General features: G+C 41.0%; 1 protein-coding gene across 2 annotated transcripts in view; it reads right to left on the bottom strand.

Annotated features, from left to right (window-relative positions):
* The window catches only part of col9a1c (collagen, type IX, alpha 1c), a 31,327-nt gene that overhangs the window by 11,030 nt on the left and 358 nt on the right, over window positions 1-19,939 (bottom strand). Inside the window, exons 2-17 of one of the 2 annotated variants that reach the window (XM_084378952.1) lie at window positions 15,038-15,123; window positions 13,419-13,490; window positions 12,286-12,415; window positions 8,361-8,757; window positions 7,897-7,977; window positions 5,677-5,694; window positions 5,084-5,173; window positions 4,904-4,939; window positions 2,726-2,797; window positions 2,590-2,634; window positions 2,469-2,504; window positions 2,335-2,358; window positions 2,174-2,227; window positions 1,270-1,341; window positions 542-580; window positions 292-348 (exon numbers count right to left, since the gene is read on the bottom strand). In XM_084378952.1, coding sequence (XP_084235078.1) covers window positions 292-348; window positions 542-580; window positions 1,270-1,341; window positions 2,174-2,227; window positions 2,335-2,358; window positions 2,469-2,504; window positions 2,590-2,634; window positions 2,726-2,797; window positions 4,904-4,939; window positions 5,084-5,173; window positions 5,677-5,694; window positions 7,897-7,977; window positions 8,361-8,757; window positions 12,286-12,415; window positions 13,419-13,490; window positions 15,038-15,123 — 1,309 coding nt within the window. The remainder of the gene's footprint in view (window positions 1-291; window positions 349-541; window positions 581-1,269; window positions 1,342-2,173; window positions 2,228-2,334; window positions 2,359-2,468; window positions 2,505-2,589; window positions 2,635-2,725; window positions 2,798-4,903; window positions 4,940-5,083; window positions 5,174-5,676; window positions 5,695-7,896; window positions 7,978-8,360; window positions 8,758-12,285; window positions 12,416-13,418; window positions 13,491-15,037; window positions 15,124-19,939) is intronic. The other variant, XM_084378953.1, reaches the window with a different exon arrangement.

Raw genomic sequence — 19,939 nt, 5'->3', positions numbered from 1 at the left:
GGTGAATTCCGAGCTCAAAGAGTTTAATGTTCAACAAGACCAATCGCAGGACCCACGACAACTTCATGGGTTTTACTGTGCGTTTGTTGTTTTAAATGAATTCCAAGTTTGCCTGATGTTTATGTCTGTGTTGCTGTTTGAATCAGTCATCTGAGCCTTGTGAAAGCTACACAGGAACACATGACTTCACTCACTGCTAAATCTCAAACTAACTCCCTCGTAACTAAACCCCAACCAAGCCAAACTATGTGGTGCAGAAAATAGTTTTATATTGACATTGACATTCCTCACCTTCATCCCCGGTAGCCCAGCCAATCCCTGTGGTCCAGCAGGACAGGCAGCAGGACACTACAAACATACACAGACACACAGATGGGATTAACATGAGAGACAGGACAGACCGTCTAATACCCAGCAAGCATGGCTGCCGCAGAGCCTCTTAGCTTCAATGACTCCATTTGATCAGAAATTCACTGTCACCGCTCCAATTGCCATGCATCCAGGAAACATTTGGCAGTGTGTAAGACAGTAAAACACTCACAGCTTCCCCACTTCCCTCATTGCTGGCACCAGGCGGTCCCTAAAACACAGCAGAGTGACATCTAAAACAGTCGTGGGTGTTTAGATGTCCACATAAATCCACCACAGCAGAGACTCCCGGAGAGGTAATGTGAAAAGAGACTGCAGCATGCAACATCGTCATACACTCTGATTTCACATGGAAATCTGAGCTCAAGAAGAAACTTGTCATGTAAAATATCAAAACAGATATTGAGATGACAGATTAGTATGAGGGCTGTTGGGGTTACACCTGTTCAGCAGATGGTCAATATGCAGCATGTGGCTGATACTGTGCTTAATTAAAAGGTATGTAGAATCTGACCATTTAATTTTGTCTAATGTTGGCATGATACAATCAGCTGCATACTATAGTGTGTTAATTTTGACCAAGCCGACATGGCACAGGGTCTATGAGAGGCCACTAATGAGAAGACTGATGAGAGTTCACAAGACAATGTATGGAGGAATTTAGCATCCCAATGTATATACGCTTATCCAGAGGTTTTTAAATAATAATAAATAATACATTTATTATATACAAGGATATCAGGTAATATTGACAATCAGCATTCAGCTGTAATCCCAAATATTAGTATCTGCATACAAGCACTCAAATATGGAAGATTTAAGTGCATTGTATGGAATGTTTGAACGATTAACGATAAGTTAGTAGATGTCAGCAGAACATGGGTTAGCTCTGGTTCTTACCACAGGCCCCGGTAGACCAGGAGGGCCAGGAGGCCCTGCAACGCCACTTCCCCCCTTGGGTCCAGGTGGACCCTGCAAGTAAAGGAAATATCATCATAACATTTGACATTAAAAACATAAAAACAAGAATAAGTTATGTGTTCAACAGTGATGCTTTAATGATGCTGTACGGATCGTATTTCAAGCTTCGTTTGAAAAAATAGTTTAGAAGTTGATTCATGCAGTCATCTTGATTTTTTATGACTTTAACCATATTCATAAATTGTGATGGGCAGAAGAAGCACTCAGGCCCTTTAGTATAAGTAGCAATAAATACTCATTACAAGTAGTTACACTAGTGTACTGTAGTGTAGTGTACTGAACCTCAAACAGTTCGGGCAATAATCACTCTTTAGTGGATCTGCTAACAACTCAAAGACTTCATTGTGGATCCCGCTGCTTTTCTTTCTAAGACCCGCCTCTGACTCACTTTTTCTCGCTGCCTTCTTCCTACTCTGCCTCTGATTGGCTTACCCTGAAATTCTTACACTAACCCTAATCTATCTCACTGACCAATCGTAGGCAGACTAGAGTGGGTTCTAGCAAGAAAAGCAGTGGGTTTCATAATAACACCTCACATACACCTGAATCATGACAAGCAGCCACAAGTAGACACTTTTTTTTGGTTTCAAGAGGTCACAAGGCAAAAAATGTTGGGAAACACTGGTTATATCTTCAACAATGTCTTTTCTAATGTTATGATGTGTTTGTATTTAAAAAAAAATAAGAGGTAACCACAGCTGTAAAATAGATATAGTGGAGTAAAAAGTACAATATTTATTTCCCTTGAGATGTCGTGTTGTAGAGGCATAAAGTAGCATAAAATTAAAAATCTTTGTTTTGCCCCATCACAGCTGACACTGACCTCAGGCCCGATGTTTCCTTCATCTCCTGGGATCCCTGGTTTCCCTGGTGTTCCCTGTTGGACACAGGCACACAGCAGTAAATACAGCAGCACATTCACTGGTAAGCCATGTATGAGCAATTCAACAAAGTTTCAGAATAAAACAAAAATGTAGCACGTACAGCAGGTCCTTCAGTTGCTGGGCCCTGTGAAGAAGAGACACATTCGATTTTGATTAACTGAAAGTTTTGGTAGTTTCTTCATAGTCAAATACAATTTCAATGCATGTTGCTTTAATGAGAATGTTTCTACTTACAGGTGGACCTGGAGGTCCAGGAAAACCAGGAAGTCCCTGAAACGAGGATGGGAATAAATCAGTAACATTGCCATCCTTCTTATGACTAAATGACTTTGAAGTGATCTAAATGGTTACTCACTCTCTCCCCTACAGGCCCTCTGGGACCCATTGGGCCAGATAGACCCTGAAGACAACAATAACACACAGTCACACACAGACAGAACCAGCAGATAATATAAAGAGTGTGTGTCAGTGGACGAAGTGATGTGTCGTACAGAAGATCCTGGAAGACCGGGCAGGCCTCTCTGTCCAGGAAGACCGATCTCCCCCTGCTCCCCTTTGCTGCCCTAGGAAACAGACACAACAGGAATAAAACAGCTTTATCTTCTTCCTGCATCTCTCTGCACTGTTGCTAAGATACACAGAGGCAGTGACAGTCAACATTTAATCAATGAAAGGTGGGCCGCTCTCGTTGTTTCTTAGATCAACCACAACACAAGCTTGTGTAAGGCTAAACAGATAACAAATGGGTTGGACAGGAAAAGAGCAACGGTAAATTACAGAGGCACCATAAAACATTTCCCCTGCAGTTAACCTCAGGCTCAACATATAACAATTACTAATAAGTTGTTATGCATCAGTGCAATTACATATTGTGGCATTATTTGTGTTATGAGTGAGAATACTGACCCTGAAGAAAACTAAAATGTTGTCAAATTAATTACACAGTACAATACACTGATCGACCCGGAGGCAAATGTTGTCAGGAAGGACTGCTAGATCTCTGAATTTCTTGTCCTTTCAATTGAAAGAGAGTAAGGTAAACAGATCAGAAGAGGAATTAAGGACTACCCTTTGTGGCTCACCACTGTATCACTGTTTTCCACAGTGTTTTGAGATGCTTTTCATTTGCATCCTACACAAAATGAAACAGGGTGAACTCTGTTTCATGTTTAGTGGGTTTTCACTGTTAGCATGCTGCCACTATGACCAGATCCCCGGTGAACAGAGGAAACTGTGTAGATGGTTCTGAGTTTACTGTCTGCGAACAAAAGACAGTTTACAACTTCCTAAACCTGCCTCACATTACGTTGGTTGCATCTGAAGTTTGAAATCTGAAATTGTGCAATGTCGACTTTTATATCTATTGCAGTGTGGTTTAGATTTTTGTTGTTGACCAAACTTAACCTGAAACCTGATACCCTAGACCTGCCAGGTTCCAGTTGAACACAAAGCTTTGTTCTGTTGCACAAAGCTCTTAGCTGGGGTAGGGTTTGGGTATGCCCCCCCCCAAAATTGCTAGCTTACTGTTGAAGAGGTGTGTGTGTCCCTGTGATCCTGGGAGGTGTGATTGTCGGCAAAGCTTGTGGTAAGGTCTCCCGAGACATATTGGTCCCTGTGGAGAGCCAGACTAAGAGCGATTCAAAGACCTTAAGTAAACAGCCACAAAAAGGATGGAGGACCTTGCGCGGAATTAGGAAACCAAGGTCCCCCTCTGGAACCAGACCTTTGAGGGAAACTCAAAACCAAGAAGTGTCTGGTGGCTGGGCCTTAATCCACTGGGGCTGGACACAGCAAGAAAAAAGAATGAGAAAAAATATGGAGAAGCCACCCTGTGGGCCCACCACCTGCAGGGATAGGCATTGGGGTCAGGTGCAAGGTGCGATGCTGGGTCACAAGCAAAGGCAAGAACCTATGCATCCTGACCCCTGGCATTGCAGGTTGGTCTTAGGGACATGGAACGTCCCCTCTTCTGAAGCAAAAATCCAGGTGGGGGAGGAGTTCGGGGAAGCTATGGAGAAGGACTTTTGGATGGCCTCAAGGAAGATCTCGGAAACAGTCAACCACTCAGGAAGTGAAAACGGGTGGTACCAGGCTGGGTTCAGCCAGCAGGGAGGACTACTTCTGATCTGCTGGGGATATTGTTGGGTGGTGGAAATGTGGGAATGCATTGCCAATAAATGTGCAATGCCCAGTGGGAATTTGGAAAGAGACAGACTTTAGCCGCTGGCATTTGCATTAGTCTGGCAGCTAACATACAGTAATAAATAAAGTTAATATGCTGTGAGTTTTAGGGCCGAACTGTGTCTAAGTTATAGGCCTCTGTAGAATTTTACTGTGGTTTAAAAAAGATATAAAATGTGTGTTGATTTGTAAAGATTATCTTGGTAATCAAATGTCTGAATAAGCCCATGAATGCTACAGACCTTATCTTTTTAATTTCACCCTTCAAAAATCACTGAAATATCTGATTACATTTTTCTGGGTTGGCATAAAAAACAGTGTGATTTCTCATGTAATGGGAGGTCATATTGTTTTGGTAAATTGGTTTTGAAATTATGTTAATGCTTGAGTACAGAGGTAAAGTAAATGATGACAAACAAATGCACAAAACGAATGAGATTGGATCAACAACCTGCTCAGTATTATATTATTCAGCATTTCATACTTACAGGAAGACCTGGACTGCCAGTAGAACCTGGAAGACCCTGGACAAATTAAAACACACAGTTAAAGAGAGCAGAAACATAAAGACAGCAATATTTGGTTCGTGTTAATAGAAATTATTCAGACAATAAAGGACTGTCGTTATTTGTAGAAAGATCTGCTGTTATCAAGGAGGAAATACTTACATCTCTTCCATCTCTGCCGTTTTCTCCTGCGGGCCCTCTGGGGCCCTCTGGGCCAGGAGCTCCAGGGGGGCCTTGGACTGATTTGTCAGGCTGAGAGTGGAAACAACGAGTGAGCAATTGATAGTGAAATAACTAAATAAATACTATGCAAAGGCCTTTAATTAAAGAAAAAAAAAAAAGTGACTTAATCCTTCAACGACTGGACTCCAGAACAGTGAAATGTTTTACATCATGTCAAATGTAATATATTGTGCTTTTAAAACAATACAACATAAATTGGACAAATGCTTAGACTGAGACAATTAAATGAATGTAAATGGTACTGATATGTTAACGTAACAATATAAAATTATGTGTCTTTACAGCCTGCAGAGATGTTTCTGATAACAGACAGTTGGCAAACTGAAGAATTGGCAAAGATATGTAAAAATGTCTTTCTACACAACTGTGAAAACAAACAAATAAAACCACCACCACAAATTAGATTTAGAACAAAGCAATGAGGCAATTAAGCAACCAAAGCACTGAAGTAGATTATTGGCTCAAAAAAACAAAAACAAAGCAAAAAGGAAGTAGAGTAGATAAATAAATACCTCAGCATTGGCATACATCTGAAGAAGCAAGAGAAATCAGATAAAGGGAGAGTTAGTGAAAGTAGTTACACCACCCTCACCAAAAGTGTCAGCAGAAGCAAACCTGCATATAACCATAGTAGTGAGTATATCATGCTGTCATTTGAATATACAGCCCATAGTACAGTACCGACACTCCCCATGTACAGAACCACCTCACAGCTGGATGCAGAAATGTTAGCCTGAAATCTAATAGAGTGCACCAGGCCAGGAAATATGTTTCTCTATAGTGAGTAGGAATATTTGCATCTAGATACAAGTGATTGGATAAAAACATGAACTGCAGAAATATACAGAATGAGATGTGAGACAGAATTATATCATAGACTGCCAGTATTTCTTTGAGGCAGAAATGTCATTAATTCTCCTAAAGCAACACTGAAAAATGTTGGATGATCTCGAACCACCCTCACCCTGAATGATGGTTATATGATTGCATAATTGGTAATGTGAAGGTAAACATTACAGTGTGTTGGGAATATAGTATTTAATCAAGTAAATCTATGTGTCATTACTTTGAATTATGGACTTTGGCTTACATAAGTCAACCATATTTGTTTACCTTTTCAGGCACTTGTCAAGTTGCTTTCAGAGAAATACTTCCAGTCATACTGACAATTTGGCGGCAATTACAATAACAACTTATATGATTGCAGCATAATCTGGTTTAGTCAGGAAATGACTCTACAGAGGCTAGATTTCCTAATATCCAGACCGAACACGACAGGAGTGTAATTTCATACAAGACACAAATTTGCCTGCGTGAGTTCAGAATGTTTCAACTCGAGCAAAATATTGCACTTATCCAGGGGCTTTGTGAATCTACTTAACAATCATAGAGAAACAGAAAAAAAAATAGAGAGGCTGGAGAGAAATAAGAAAAAAAATGTAATTCTTGAACACAAACACACAGGCATACTCCCACGCACACGGTCAATGCTTCCATTTCTAGCTAGCTCACATGCTAGCTAGAAACGCAGCTTCGGAACGCCATTTCTGACTTGTATGTCAAAGCTAAAGAACCAAATCTTACTTCCCAGATAAAGAACTGAAACCCTGTGAGAAATGTGAAAGGTAAGAAAAGTTAAGTTACTCATGAAGCCTATTGCTTACGCTACTAGCTTAAAAAGTTCACGCTATGGTAAACTATTTTGGTTAGCTAGTTGAGCTAACTGACCCTCTAAATGTGAGGTAGTAATAATCTCCTATAGTATAGAGCCTCATCATGAGATAGATTAATCTAAAAAAATCTATTTTCATGGATATTGTCTTAGAGTAGCCGACACATATGTTTGGGGTTGCTAGCTTGTCACGCTCCTCGGCAACAGGGGTAGGGAAAACCACCTTTAACAGTCTAAAAAAGCAGATGGCAGGTATTGAACTGAATTCCTGTCAGCTGGAAGTACTGTAGCAGCAAGTTGTGTGCTTGTATAAGGAAAGTTACTTAAGGCAAGGCCGACATTCATAACCTGTCAAATCAAAATGTCTACAAGTAAAAAGAAAAACAAACAAAACCAAAGTCTATCATTCTACATTAAATGTACCCATAACTGAGACTTATTAATCTTATCCTAACTTTTGTGTGGGCAAAATCAGTGGAATAACTTTTCAGTTGATATGTAACCATGTAAAACCATGTTGCTGTTTGTGGGCTACATGTGGTACTTGTTTTCCAGCGCTGACACGAGTGGCACATGCTTCTGTTCTGGACTGAAATGAAACGCTAACCACAAAAAATCTGGCACTATGCACAGTCTGCAGGTTTCTGATCTCACACTTTTAATTCGATCAAACTTCCTCTGTGTTGTTTTAATGTTTGCCAGTTAGCTAACAAGCGTTTGTGCTTTGGCTCCATGCATTGAAGTTTAACACAGCCAATGACATAACGTCTGCCCGGCCCTAAACAGCCCTGCCTCCAAGAAATGTTTGTAGAGCTACAACTCCAATCTGCTGCGGCGTAATTTAAATAAAAACTTTTGTCCAACTTGCAAATTGTTCTGGATGAACAGCAAACCCCTGGATGTACCGAAGGAAACTGCTTGGCAAAGTATTTGTTACACTTCTGTAACTCTACCTCAGCATTTCTGCCCTGTTTTCCTTCAGCATGCTGGAAGCCCTCAACCTGAATTAAACCACAAACCACAGCAGCTGCTGAGCAGATCCGAGTCCTTGTTACTGTACCTCGGTGGCAGGCAGCTCGTTGCAGCTCTCTCTCTGGGCTCTCTTTGGGTCACAGTGTATCAACATCCACTGGAGTTCAAACTGAAAGGAGATGTTTAATGTTAATACAAATATTTTACTGTGCATTCATTTTTCAGATGCGACATTGGCAAAGGATCCTAAAATGTGCTGTCATGGTGCAGTTATTTCTTTGTAGTTCTGAATCAATCAATCCTCTATGGGCGGTTGAGCTTGATTTTACACCAATGCTATTTTCTGCAGGGATTAAGTTTTTCCTTTTTTCCACTGGAACCCAGCTGAGCGGCTTTGCTGTGACAGCAGCACTTTAGAATTACAGCCGAGCTCAGCACACATATAAACCTCAACGTGTTTGTTCGCAGAAAGCACCATTTCACTGATAGTGCTGGTGAGGAGAGTCAGTGAACATGATTAAATACAGCAGGCAATTCTCCATCCTCGCTTACCACTACGGAGGCGTTGGGATCAGCATCCAGCCTGCCAATAAGAGTGTCTCCCTCTGTGTTGATGGGGCCTTTGCCCTTGATGGGTTTCTGATCCACGGGCTGGCAGTCCACATACAGAGTGACCTGGTCGCGCTCCACGCCAATCATCACCTTGTGCCACCTGGTGTTGAAGAGCACAGAAAGGCCAGGGAAGGTAACGGTCTGCAGGTTGCCGTCAGCACCCATCAGGAAGTACTCCAGAGCCTGCTGGTCGCCATTAAGCCTCAGTCCGGCTTGTTTGTAGCCGTCTTCGTCAACTATTTGCCAGACATTCCACACCTTGCTCACTGTGTTCTTGATCATGCGGAAGGTCACCATGAAGGAGTACTCGTCAGGGAAGCCACGAGGGAAGTTCAACCTGAGAGGGATATTAAACACACAGTATGTAATCGCTGCAGCCCAGTCGGACAAAAATGTTGGCAGTTAACATCGGATACGTTTACATTTGTACGTGTCATAAGCTACACACCATGGTAACATCTCAACAATAGGTGTCATATCTAGTGCATGTCGGTAAGCAAGTCTGCCAAGCTAGTGACCACAGTTTGAGAGGGTTATGGTTAGTAAGCGGGACAGCACTGGGTTTTTTTAAGGAGACCTCACGACAATTTCCAGCCGTGTTTGTGGTGACAAAAAACTAAAACTTTTGGGAAAGTCAGGACATCTCAAGCTGTGTTTGTGGCGACAAAACCAGGTGTTTTTAATGAGACCTCATGAATTCTCCAGCCATGTATTATAGACTAAAGTAGCAGATATTTTCAGCCAAAGCATGATCTTCTCCTAACCATAACCAAGTGTTTTTTGTGCCTAAACCTAACCAGTTCAGCACTGTGATAACATAAAAGAGCCGAAAGAAACTTAAATTTTCAATATATCCGTGGAGCTTCTGACACTAGAGGTCCATGCCGTGGGATCATGGGAGTTACTGCTCTGTTGTTAAAACAACCAGCATTGTTGATGGAACCATTTTTTCATGGACAAGGTAATATGTTTACCTTTAGGTCACATTTGCCAACTTCCTTACGAACCCTCTGACTGTATCATGGAAGCCATAGCGACAGGCGACTAAAGGAGTGAAGTTATGGATTTCTCTGGGTTTGAACATCATTGAAAATCATTCGAGATGATGCCAGTACAAAACATTTGAATGCAGAAATGTTGCACATTATAGCTTTAAGCACAGGGGCTCTAATCAGCTGTCTTATCAGGGTACAACGTTCCAGCTCGTCAGACTTGATTGTGTTTGTTTAATGACACCCAAAGGAAAAGCTTAAAGACAACCGTCTACTTGCCAGGTTACATTCTCAAAATATCTTTTGTGTCAAAGTTAATTAATGATTACAAATAAACATCACTCAGCAAAACGATCATCAAATCAAGCACAAGACATGGATAAAAATAACTTCAACGCCTCGCCATCACTGTCTTTGAGAGTCAAATAAAACAAATTCCCTCAAAGACACAAAAGTAGGTTTTAGGCATGCTATCAAATCACAAATGAGATGCTTGGAGAGAAGCTGCTGCCATACATAAATCACTACTTCAATCACACATGCAGTCCTGGTTAGCATCCACAGTCTGGTGCTCTCTGTGTTTTTAACAAGCCAGATTCTCAGTAGGTGGTGCATTAATAGATGGGCGCTGCAGCTGAACTTTTACCATCTTGTAAACAATCAAGGTGAGGCAATAAAAAAAGCGTTTCCTGTAAGCCAGTTAAACAAATGAAGACCACGCTCTAGTGTTGCCCGAGGTGAAAAAGTCTAAAAGTATGTGCTGCTTTTGCCCTGCAGAAAAAATGGAGGGAGTGCAGCTTAAAGCTGCCAGGGACAGACTTCAAAGCACAGCCTGTGCCACTGGACCTGTGGAGGAAATAAACATGTATTTACATTCAGTGTGACAGGCCAGAGTGGTGTAGAAGCAGGGTGCCAGCGAGTTATATAACAGCTTCTGAGGAAAGCTGGCCTGCAGGAACAGATTAGCCAAAACAGACTGGAGCAGGCACACTGGGAAACACCAGGAGATGTATTTGGTTATGTAAAGTGGTGAAGCCATTAACCTGCACACTCTGTACTGAAGCTTTTTCAAATTATGTCTTAAACAGCATGCCTTTCACTGGTGTTAAATAAAGTGAAAAATGACTCTATTTTCATACTGCAGTTGCAGAGCTGGGCTGTGTTAAAGCCTGAAGCCGCCCCAGGATCACAGAACTCAAAGGGCCATGAAACCCCCGTGTGTCATTTGGTTTGTGGTGATTTGATTAATTGAAAATGTAGGGGCAGTTCAGTGTACTCATCTATTTAGTTTGTCGCTCCAGGGAGCTTTTCAAAGTTATTAATATCCCTGATGATGTCATCACAACAAATTTCTACGTGACAGCCTGTGTTAGAAAATTGGGAATTTGAAAGACGTACCAGGCGTTAAGGGTCTAAGATGCTACTGAGATGAATTAACAGTAGGGATCAAACACTGAAAAAACCTAACTCATACTAGTGACTAAAACTTGAACTTGCTGCTTTGTTTTTAACCTTTCTGTTGTGAATTTGTCTTTAATGCCTGTCCCAACTTTATAGGAGTGCAACACAAAATAACTGCAGTGCACCATAAAGGTGTAACTTGAAGGAAGTTGAAATATTTCGATAGCTACCGCGAGAGTATACTGCTGCTCAGAGTACTCTTTAATGCAGCTATCTTTGGCTGTAGGGACTTGCTGTCGTTAGCAAGTAGCTCGTCGTTAGCAAGTGGGTAGCTCAGTTAGCAGCTAAGTGGCCCTTTTAGGTGATGAGAGTCTGCCTGGATGGTGACTTTGGATCTTGGGGGAGTTACCGTGGGCAATGTGGCTCAGCTCCGTCTGGCTCAGCTGCCTCACAGTGACAGGGGGGAAAGTAAGGAGGTGATTTACAGCAACCCAATGTTATGTCTTCAAATTGCTTGTTTTTTTCCAGCACAACACAAAAAAACGTTCATAATGTTAGCAAAAAGAGAAAAGCAGCAAATATAAGTACATTTGGCAAAATGTAACTAGTGGATATTTTGCCCTTTTTTGCATGATAATTAGCTTAAAGGGGCAATCCACCAACTTTGTATGTGAAGCTCAGGGAACTTGCCCCGAGGAATACTCAGCCTGTGCAAACAGTTGTATAATGTCTTCTGTGTTTTCAAGACGGAAAAAGTAACCCTGATGATGTCACAGCGGTGTCATCAGGGCGATCTAAGTTTCAATTTGAGATGAAAGAAAATCATGATTGAAAGCTTTTGTTGCACCTGAAGAGTGTAACACAAACATGATTAGTTGCATTATGGGAAATGTAGGATTCACTGATATCAAGTCTAAGCCTCTGTCTTTTAAAAATCAGATTCTTGCAGGTCACCTAATCTTATGAATGGAAACATGAGAGGGGCTCTGTGGAAGTTCTATGTTGTTGATTTATTGTCTCAAACAACATATCTTCTGTGGAGTGGGGCGTCTCAACAGGGGCCCACTGCTTATTATTGCCCCAGGCCTGTTGCTACAACTAACCTTTAATTACAAAGCCAAAATCTTAACAGGAAAGCCTCTTTTCAGTCTAAACCTCTAAAGCAGTACGTACAACAGACGACAAAGCATTAAAAGGCAGGGTGAAATATGTTTCTTCACTCTACATTTACAAGTCCACACTCACTCACACACACACATACACAAAATGCCTCTACTCTGCCTTTCTGTCTGAGAGATACCAAATAGGTTCAGACACGTTTTTCTTTACCAATTATATGCTGCTCGCCATGTGCATAACATCTGTGCTGGACCTGTAATAATGCAACACCTGCGTGAGGAGACCACTGCTGCCTCTCAACATTTGTGTGTGTTTTTATCTGTTTTCTTTTAAACCCTCTTTACTGTACTTACATGGTTGGAATTTGGAAGTTGGCCTCCCTGTCGAGGCGGTAGGCCACCTGGTGGGGAGTGGAGCCGTCCACCTTCCTCACGCCTTTCAGAGCGATCACATCCAGCTGGAACTGGGTGATCAGATCGAAACCTAGGAGAGATAATAAATGATATTGTATACGATAATGGTGATGTTTGATAATGATCATTTTCATATACTAAATATTGTGTAGCAGGACTGATAGCGTTATATTACAATAACAAAATCCTGCTACATTTACAGGAACAAATAATACTTATGTTTTTATCTTAAAGAATAATTCATCTTTTGGCCATGGAAGATGATTTCATGTATGCTATGTTCTGGTACTCATGATAAAGTTAGTTTGAAAGTACAACATACAGTAAGGAACCTTGTAAAAATCACAATTTCACACGTGAATTAAATATTTACACGTGAACTACAATTTAAAATGTGAAAATAAAATAACGGCACATGTGAAATGCTGAGGCACTTCACTCAGAACCACTAATCTCACCCAAGTCGTTAGGACTCATCCTCTGAGGACCATGAATTTCTGTACACAATGTCATGATAACCCATCCAATAGTCGTATTTCCATCCAAGTGGTGGACCAACCAACATAGCATTGGTCGTACATCATTACATCACAATAATGGTATGATTATGTCATAGTTACAGGAAATACTATTATAATGCTATAATAATATAAAAAGCTTGTGTTGACATTGCAAAATGAGGTAACAAAACAAGAAACAGTGAATCCATTGTGAAATAAACAACTTTTGTATTTAACAAGCTTTTTCAAACCACAGTGCACAATGTGAGCAGATGTGTGGAGGAGGTGAACTGGGCAGCGGTGAGCAATTACAATTGAGTTGCTGAGTTTGAATTGTTCCAACTAGAATTCTGTGGAGCTCAAGTGGAACTTTTTATTTGCCTCATTTGAAATCTAAAGGTGTCTCGAGGCTGACTGAAGCCCACCCTCTTCAACTAATTAAACTTACCACCTTCCTTTGGAAAGTCTGTTTTCTCTTGTAGGGATTTTGGAGGCTAAGCTTGTGGTTTTAGAAACAGCTTCATCTGCTGCTTTCTGCTTCTGTTTGGATACAACCCAACGGGAGGTCATTACCTGGAAGGTCATCTTGTCCGCTCCTCATTGGTGGGCAGACGGTATCGCCATCCAATCGGTTGAGATCTAATTCTGATGGGACAGAAAAAGCAATAATCTTGATATGCCTGTTCTTTGCTGAATTTGACAAAAGCAATATATGTGCAGTCGGTTTAATTCAGTTTGCGTATTCCAGGAGACAGATACAAGGGAAAAGCAAGGTCTTTAATGTCAGAGTGGATTAGCATCACAATGCGCTGCAGTGCATTTTTAATGTGAGATTTTCTTACAACTACACTTACAGTGTTTCACATAATCACACATTCCAAAGCATGAACACAGACCAATCAACACAGTCTGAGATTTATAATGCGCAGACACCCCTTGTGATCCAAATATGTCACCAGAGATGGAAACATAATGTTGATAAATATGGGAGCTAGTGGTGCGCGACTATGGCCGGAGCCATATGTCATCAGAAACATTTTACTGCAGAAGGTCAATATAGCAGGTGAGGCTCTTTCCTTTTTATTTATATGTGTCATTTATCAAGATGGAAGTCTCCTTTGGTGGAAACCGCAACCTGCAATTCATCTCACTGCCATTTGATTTCAGCTTTCATCATTACTGCGTCTCAGTTTTTATTTGAAAAATCTATACTTTTATCTTTTGTTTGAGTTTTGTTTTTGTTAATCTACAAAATAAAAGCATGGCCTGGTGTTTGATCCAAATTAATACACTGATGTTGATATAAATTGTGTGTAAATTCATAAAACCTTCATCTTTCACTTTCGATACATAAGCTGTTAACACATGCTGCAGGCCTCTAGACGTGCTTCAAAAAATTGTCACGGTGGAAAATCAATTCCTGGGATGTGTCAGAAGAGGGCGCTATCCCTGAGTCGCTACACTGCTGTTCTGGAGGGGAAAAGCCCTTAAAAAATCTCCATGAAACAAGGATGATGACAGCCAGAGGGCCTCCCCAGTCAATAACCTGAGTCAGCTCATTTACAGTGAACAGCGTGAATGCAACACATCTGGAAGCCGTTCCCTGATCCCACATAACTGCTGAGAAATGAGATAAAGTGGTGAGACGGTATTTATAATCCCGTATTTACTACCACTAAACACTTATCTGACTGTGCATGTGGGCCTCAAGTTGTTAAAGTTACTGCCTGCCGCAGCATTACGCTCAGAAAGCCAGTCATTAGTGCAATGAGCGGGAGTTGAACCACAATTAAGATGTCACATGCAGTTGCACGTGCGCGCCGTTAACAATGAGGCGAATTTGACAAAGCGGTACACCTACTGTATCTGGCACTCACTGTGCGTTCAGGTTAGCTTTATTGTGTCCCCAAACAACAGCAGAGAATGGGTTGCTGTGATTATCGTTGGGGACATTTAATCTGATTTAATCCTACAACACAGAGCCGCACAGTGTGTCTGCTATTTCTGGCCCTTGCTTTGTGGTTTCTGATAAAGAGAATGACCTAGCAACAGTCAACATGCGGGCGTTACACATTAACCTGAGGCCTCTTTGTCTGTGTTTACAGGACAAACAGCATCACGGTAATGGTGGAATTCATGCAATATACGGTACACTGGTTCTGTGGTGCGTCGACGACGGGTGGGTGACTTACGTCCAAGTGCTGGAGCGAGGAGAAGGGACAGCAGAGCCACGCAGGCGGGGGTGTACGCCGACATCGACAGATGCCGCGGTTGCTTTCTGTTGAGGAATGATGGAGAAAATCAGCATTCAGTCATGCATCTAATTCTCTTTGACAGTTTCTTTGAGTCTGGATCAATATAACACCGCAGGGATGACATGAAGCACTTTGCTGGTGTCCTCGGTGCTCATCTCGAGCACATTAAGAGAAAGAAAAAGTTTACACAGCCCCTTCAAATACATCCAGTGAAGATAAAAAACACATTACTGTAAGTGGAATATGATCGTAAATGATAAGTGAGAAAGTCATATCACATAAAGGTGGAACAGCTGTTAACACATACATTCTTATGAATTGGGTTAGCACAGGTAGACACATGCTCAATTTAAGCTACAAATTGTCTATTTCTCACCCTAACCCTTAAACACAACACATTAAGTGTTATACGTTTTAAGGCAGACTTTTTACCTTTGGACGGAACTAGGTTTGCTTTTTCCTCTTGCTTCCTGTTTTAAGGTAAGCTAGCCTCCTTCTGTGGCCATTTTAGACTGAAATGAAGAGTTAGGCCAGTCTTAATTATGCTCTTAAATTAGTCTAAAGCATTCTGACAAACTGATATTTGATATCTATCTAACAGCTTGCTAAACTTAGCTAACTTAGCTAAACTCTACACTTACAATAGCTACATTATGGATAAAGTATTGAGGCTGCTATACTCATTTTTCAAATGAACAAATGGACGTGTTAGTCATAGTAGGCCACTGTTGGCCCGCAACTTGACTTGTTTTGCTTCACTCTCATCAACATTCTTAGCGTCAAATGGCAGACAGACACAGGTGGAGGATGGCTGGTTAGTTATAGAGCATTTAGCAGCTAAAGAGACAAATATTCCCCTCGGCAGTCGGTGGTGACCAAAAACTGAGCTATAAGAAACATGAATATTAGACTGACATTCACAAAGAGAACCCAAAGAAAGCTAAAGTTGCTCTGTATCTGCTGGATGCGTTGCTAAGCGGATATTTGCTAGTATTTACCATGTTAGCATGAGGTGATGATATGTCAATGTTTACAGCTTGTTTTTGCTGCTGCCAAGTGGTTAAATCAGTAAATGCAGTTTTACACAAAAGATATGAGTAAAGCAAGAGAGTTCATCCTTTATTTCAAAGGCAAGGTTCTCTGACGTCGTCGTCATCCTCCTGACTGCTTGACTCTTCTCTGTTATGTTACTTGGCAAGTCAAGAATGTTATGGTTGGCTCCACCCATTCAGATGCAATTTAACCAATCAGATCATTTCTGCCCACCGAGCTGTCAAGTCAGAGACAAAGTTTTCTCCAAATCCCCAATCCGTCTTCAGGACAGCTTTCTTGCTGAAGACATAATTCACTACAAGCCTTCTGAATCAATTACATTAACATTTACCGAATACATAAATAAACATGACTATAATTTACCAGCGTCTGCATTATTAAAACGAAGGTGTGTTTCTGCTTCATTCAAGAAGTCTAATATCTGTACAAGCGCTTTGAAATACTAGAGAAGGTGGATGATTAATGACAGCAGTGGCTATGCAGCTTTCCCACAGTGATCTTACGCAGCAGTACAAATGTCTGAGCCGTGGTACACTTTGTCCTCACTCTCACTAGCATTAGCACTGTCTCCTCCTGGAGCTTCTTATACGTTTGTCTGTGGTTGTGACAGCTCTCCACAGCAATCCCGAATGCATCATCAACATGACTGATAGTGATAGTGAAGACTCTTTTCTAAAGGCTAAGGTTGTAGCTCATCAATCTGAGAAATGAATGGGTCCGGGGTGGTGTTACTGAGGGCTTAACCCGTCGTCAGTGTGTGTGAAATCTCTTGCAAATGTGTGTGTTTGCTCGATGACTGTGTGCGTGTGTGGGTGCGTGTGAGAGTGCACTGTCAGAGAAATGACTAATGGCTAAGTCAGCAAGGTCTGTTCAGAGACGGAGTTGTGCTCTAACAGTATGCCCTTCGCGTTAAAGGAGCATCCTCAGAGACCGACTGTCTGCCCTGCACGCAGATCCACCTACAATCTGGACTGGTGCAGCGACACGTCACTGATAAAATGCGACACAAAGGAAACTTTTGCTGTTGAAGCCTTAAAATTTACAAACCTATAGTTATTTAGTAATAGTTTGACATGGTGGGAGATAGATGAGAAGATAGATAGCACTCTTATCTGTCAGTTACAAATGAAACTACAGCAATGAGACCATTAGCTTAGCTTATCTTAGCACAGGTAGAAATATCCACAATTTAAGCCGCAAACTGTCTATTCACCTATTTATTGGGTAAATAATAATATAAGCAGGATATAAAATGTAAGTGTTGAGTTTCAGGTTGGCAGAAAGACAGATTTTTACCTTTTTTCTGCTTCTTTTTTGGGCCATTAATCAGATATTTTCGATGAGTCTACAGCGTTGGGACATTCTTAATTTTGCTCATAATTTACTCTGAAGCAAGTTGGACAATTTCACAACAATAAAGGCTTATTTTACTTATTTTAAAGGTCCTATTTGTAAGAAAAGTTGATTTTTGAGTCTCCTTCCCAACTCGGCAAATACTGACGCATCAGGATGGTGGCCGGCCCGACAATCCAAATGCGTCAGTATTTGAAAAGTTGCGAATGAGACTGAAAAATCAACTTTTCTTACAAATAGGACCTTTAAGCCTCAAATGTTAGCCACCCTACCTGAATATAATAGGCAAACTTTCAGCGACACCTGCTGACCAGCAGTGCCAAATGACACAATAAAAGAAAACTTTGCTCAACATCTGTAAACAGCTATACAATATTGTGGATTTGTTAACCATCCTGAGCCTGAACTGAAGAATTAGCAATGAGCCTGGCACATTCAGAGTCCGGTTTATCTCATATTGCTGTGTTGGTGTTGTTTCTACAACATCATAATCAACGTTGCTCCTGAACCATCAGTGCAATTGATCAAAAAGTGACCCTCGAAATGAACTTTTCAGCTGTCTCTGAAATTTCATTTTCAGAGCCAGCTGTTGTGGCTGATTGAAGATTAAATAACACAGACTTTAAGATAGAACACTGGGGTTTGTGTCCTGTATTGTCATTTACTTATTATTTTTTCAGGAAGTTAACTTCTTACTTTCTGTTGTTTTCTGTTGTTTTTTTTTTGTCACAGCTTGGTTAATTTATTGTTTAAATATGAAACAAAAATACTCGGTCAGCTGTAGGAAAACATGGTTTGGGTTAAAATAGACCATTTAACAACATTAACCACATGTTAGAAAGGATCATTTCTCCCATGAATGTATTTTTAAAGTCTTTTCTCAGTGTTGCAAAACTATGACATTACAAAAATGTGGTTGGTCAGTTGCAATTATGGTCCTGGAGCAATTTTAATCATCATATTAAAGGAAAAACACCAACACAGTGATATCAGTCCACAGCCTTTTAGCTCCGCTACCAGTCTGCAATACCATGAGAGTTTATGCTTATGGTAGTTTTTGTATTGTTAGGTAACATGTTGTTCACTGAATTGTAAAATGTTCTTGTAACTGTTGAATTCCTCCAGAAGGACAACAGGCTGGAGTAAATGGAGCCAAGTGGTTTCACGTGGTTTCTTGGTCAGCCATCAACAATCTTATTTTACCCAAAATCTTCTGCAAATGAGTCTTATTTTAGGTCATGACGAGAGCGAGACTGCTGTGTGCAACAGGTGAATTTAGAAATCTAATGAAACTCAAAGTACAGATACAAAAGCAGTATCAATCTTCTTTTCCAACTCTCTGCAAGAAAGCTAAGAAGCACATTTCCCAATATGTCAAACAGTTTTTTAAAGATAGGTTTAAAAATCCAATTCTACCAAGTGTGATGTTGTATTAAGTGTTCTTTAAAGGATCTCCTCACATGATTGTAAAATAAGCTCCTGACTGCTCACTGTCTTTGGACGAACTTGTGTCTCAGTGTAAAACACTGCAAGGGATTCAAAAGATGAAATCAACATAAGCCTTGCTTTCTCCATTGGTACTAAATCAATATATCTCCTGTCACATTTAAGCTAACACAGTGACAACCTTGCAAAACAATTGCTGCTTGACGTTTTTTGCAAAGCGAGCAATAAATCCTCTGGAGGAAGTTTTTACCGTAAAGAATGGAAGCCATCTGAAGGTTGGGGGATTTAGGGACAGGCTTTGAGCTGCTGCTTCTTAGCTTTTTATTTGCCATCATACCAACATGAAATGATGTCAAACATGCACCCAAATCACATTTACTGGAAACATAAATGTGTGTAATGTGCATCCCGCCCAATAAAAGGTGCTGTTTTACAGTTGTGGTTTCACAGACAGAGATACGGTATTTTGCGCTGCCACACTTCAAAAGGTTAAGAAAACACTCGCAGAGAAAATCCCCAAACATATTCCGGTAAATGTCCCATCAGTCAACTCAATTAGGTAATGACATGTCATCTCCTGTCATTCCTGACATTCATCAAGCTTTGATAGGACTTTCCCTTCGCTGCCACCCATGTAGTGATGTCCCTCAGGTGCTCCCAGAATGCTGAGAGTGAGCCAACGCCGCTGGCACGATTTCTGCTCTCTCATTTGTCTTAATTACCCAAGAATGGATCGCTGTTGAGCATGGAGCAGTCGGCGGCACAACTCAGTCATGTTAAAGTTGATTATTGCAGGAAATGTGAGGACAAAGACTTTGAGCGAGGGATGTGTGAAAATGTCTTCGCAGATATGCTGTAAGCGTTAATCAAATGTTAATTCATTCATCCAGGCTTTGTCCCAACAAACTGAATGGAAACACTGACAGGCGAGAGAACGGAAGCCTGGTGTTTATCACTTAAGAGCTTTTTCCCCCCTCTCACTTTGTT

The sequence above is a fragment of the Pagrus pagrus genome, assembly GCF_965226575.1.
Source record: "Pagrus pagrus genome assembly, chromosome: 17".
Lineage (NCBI taxonomy): Eukaryota > Metazoa > Chordata > Actinopteri > Spariformes > Sparidae > Pagrus > Pagrus pagrus.
This window is presented reverse-complemented; position numbering and strand designations above follow the sequence as displayed.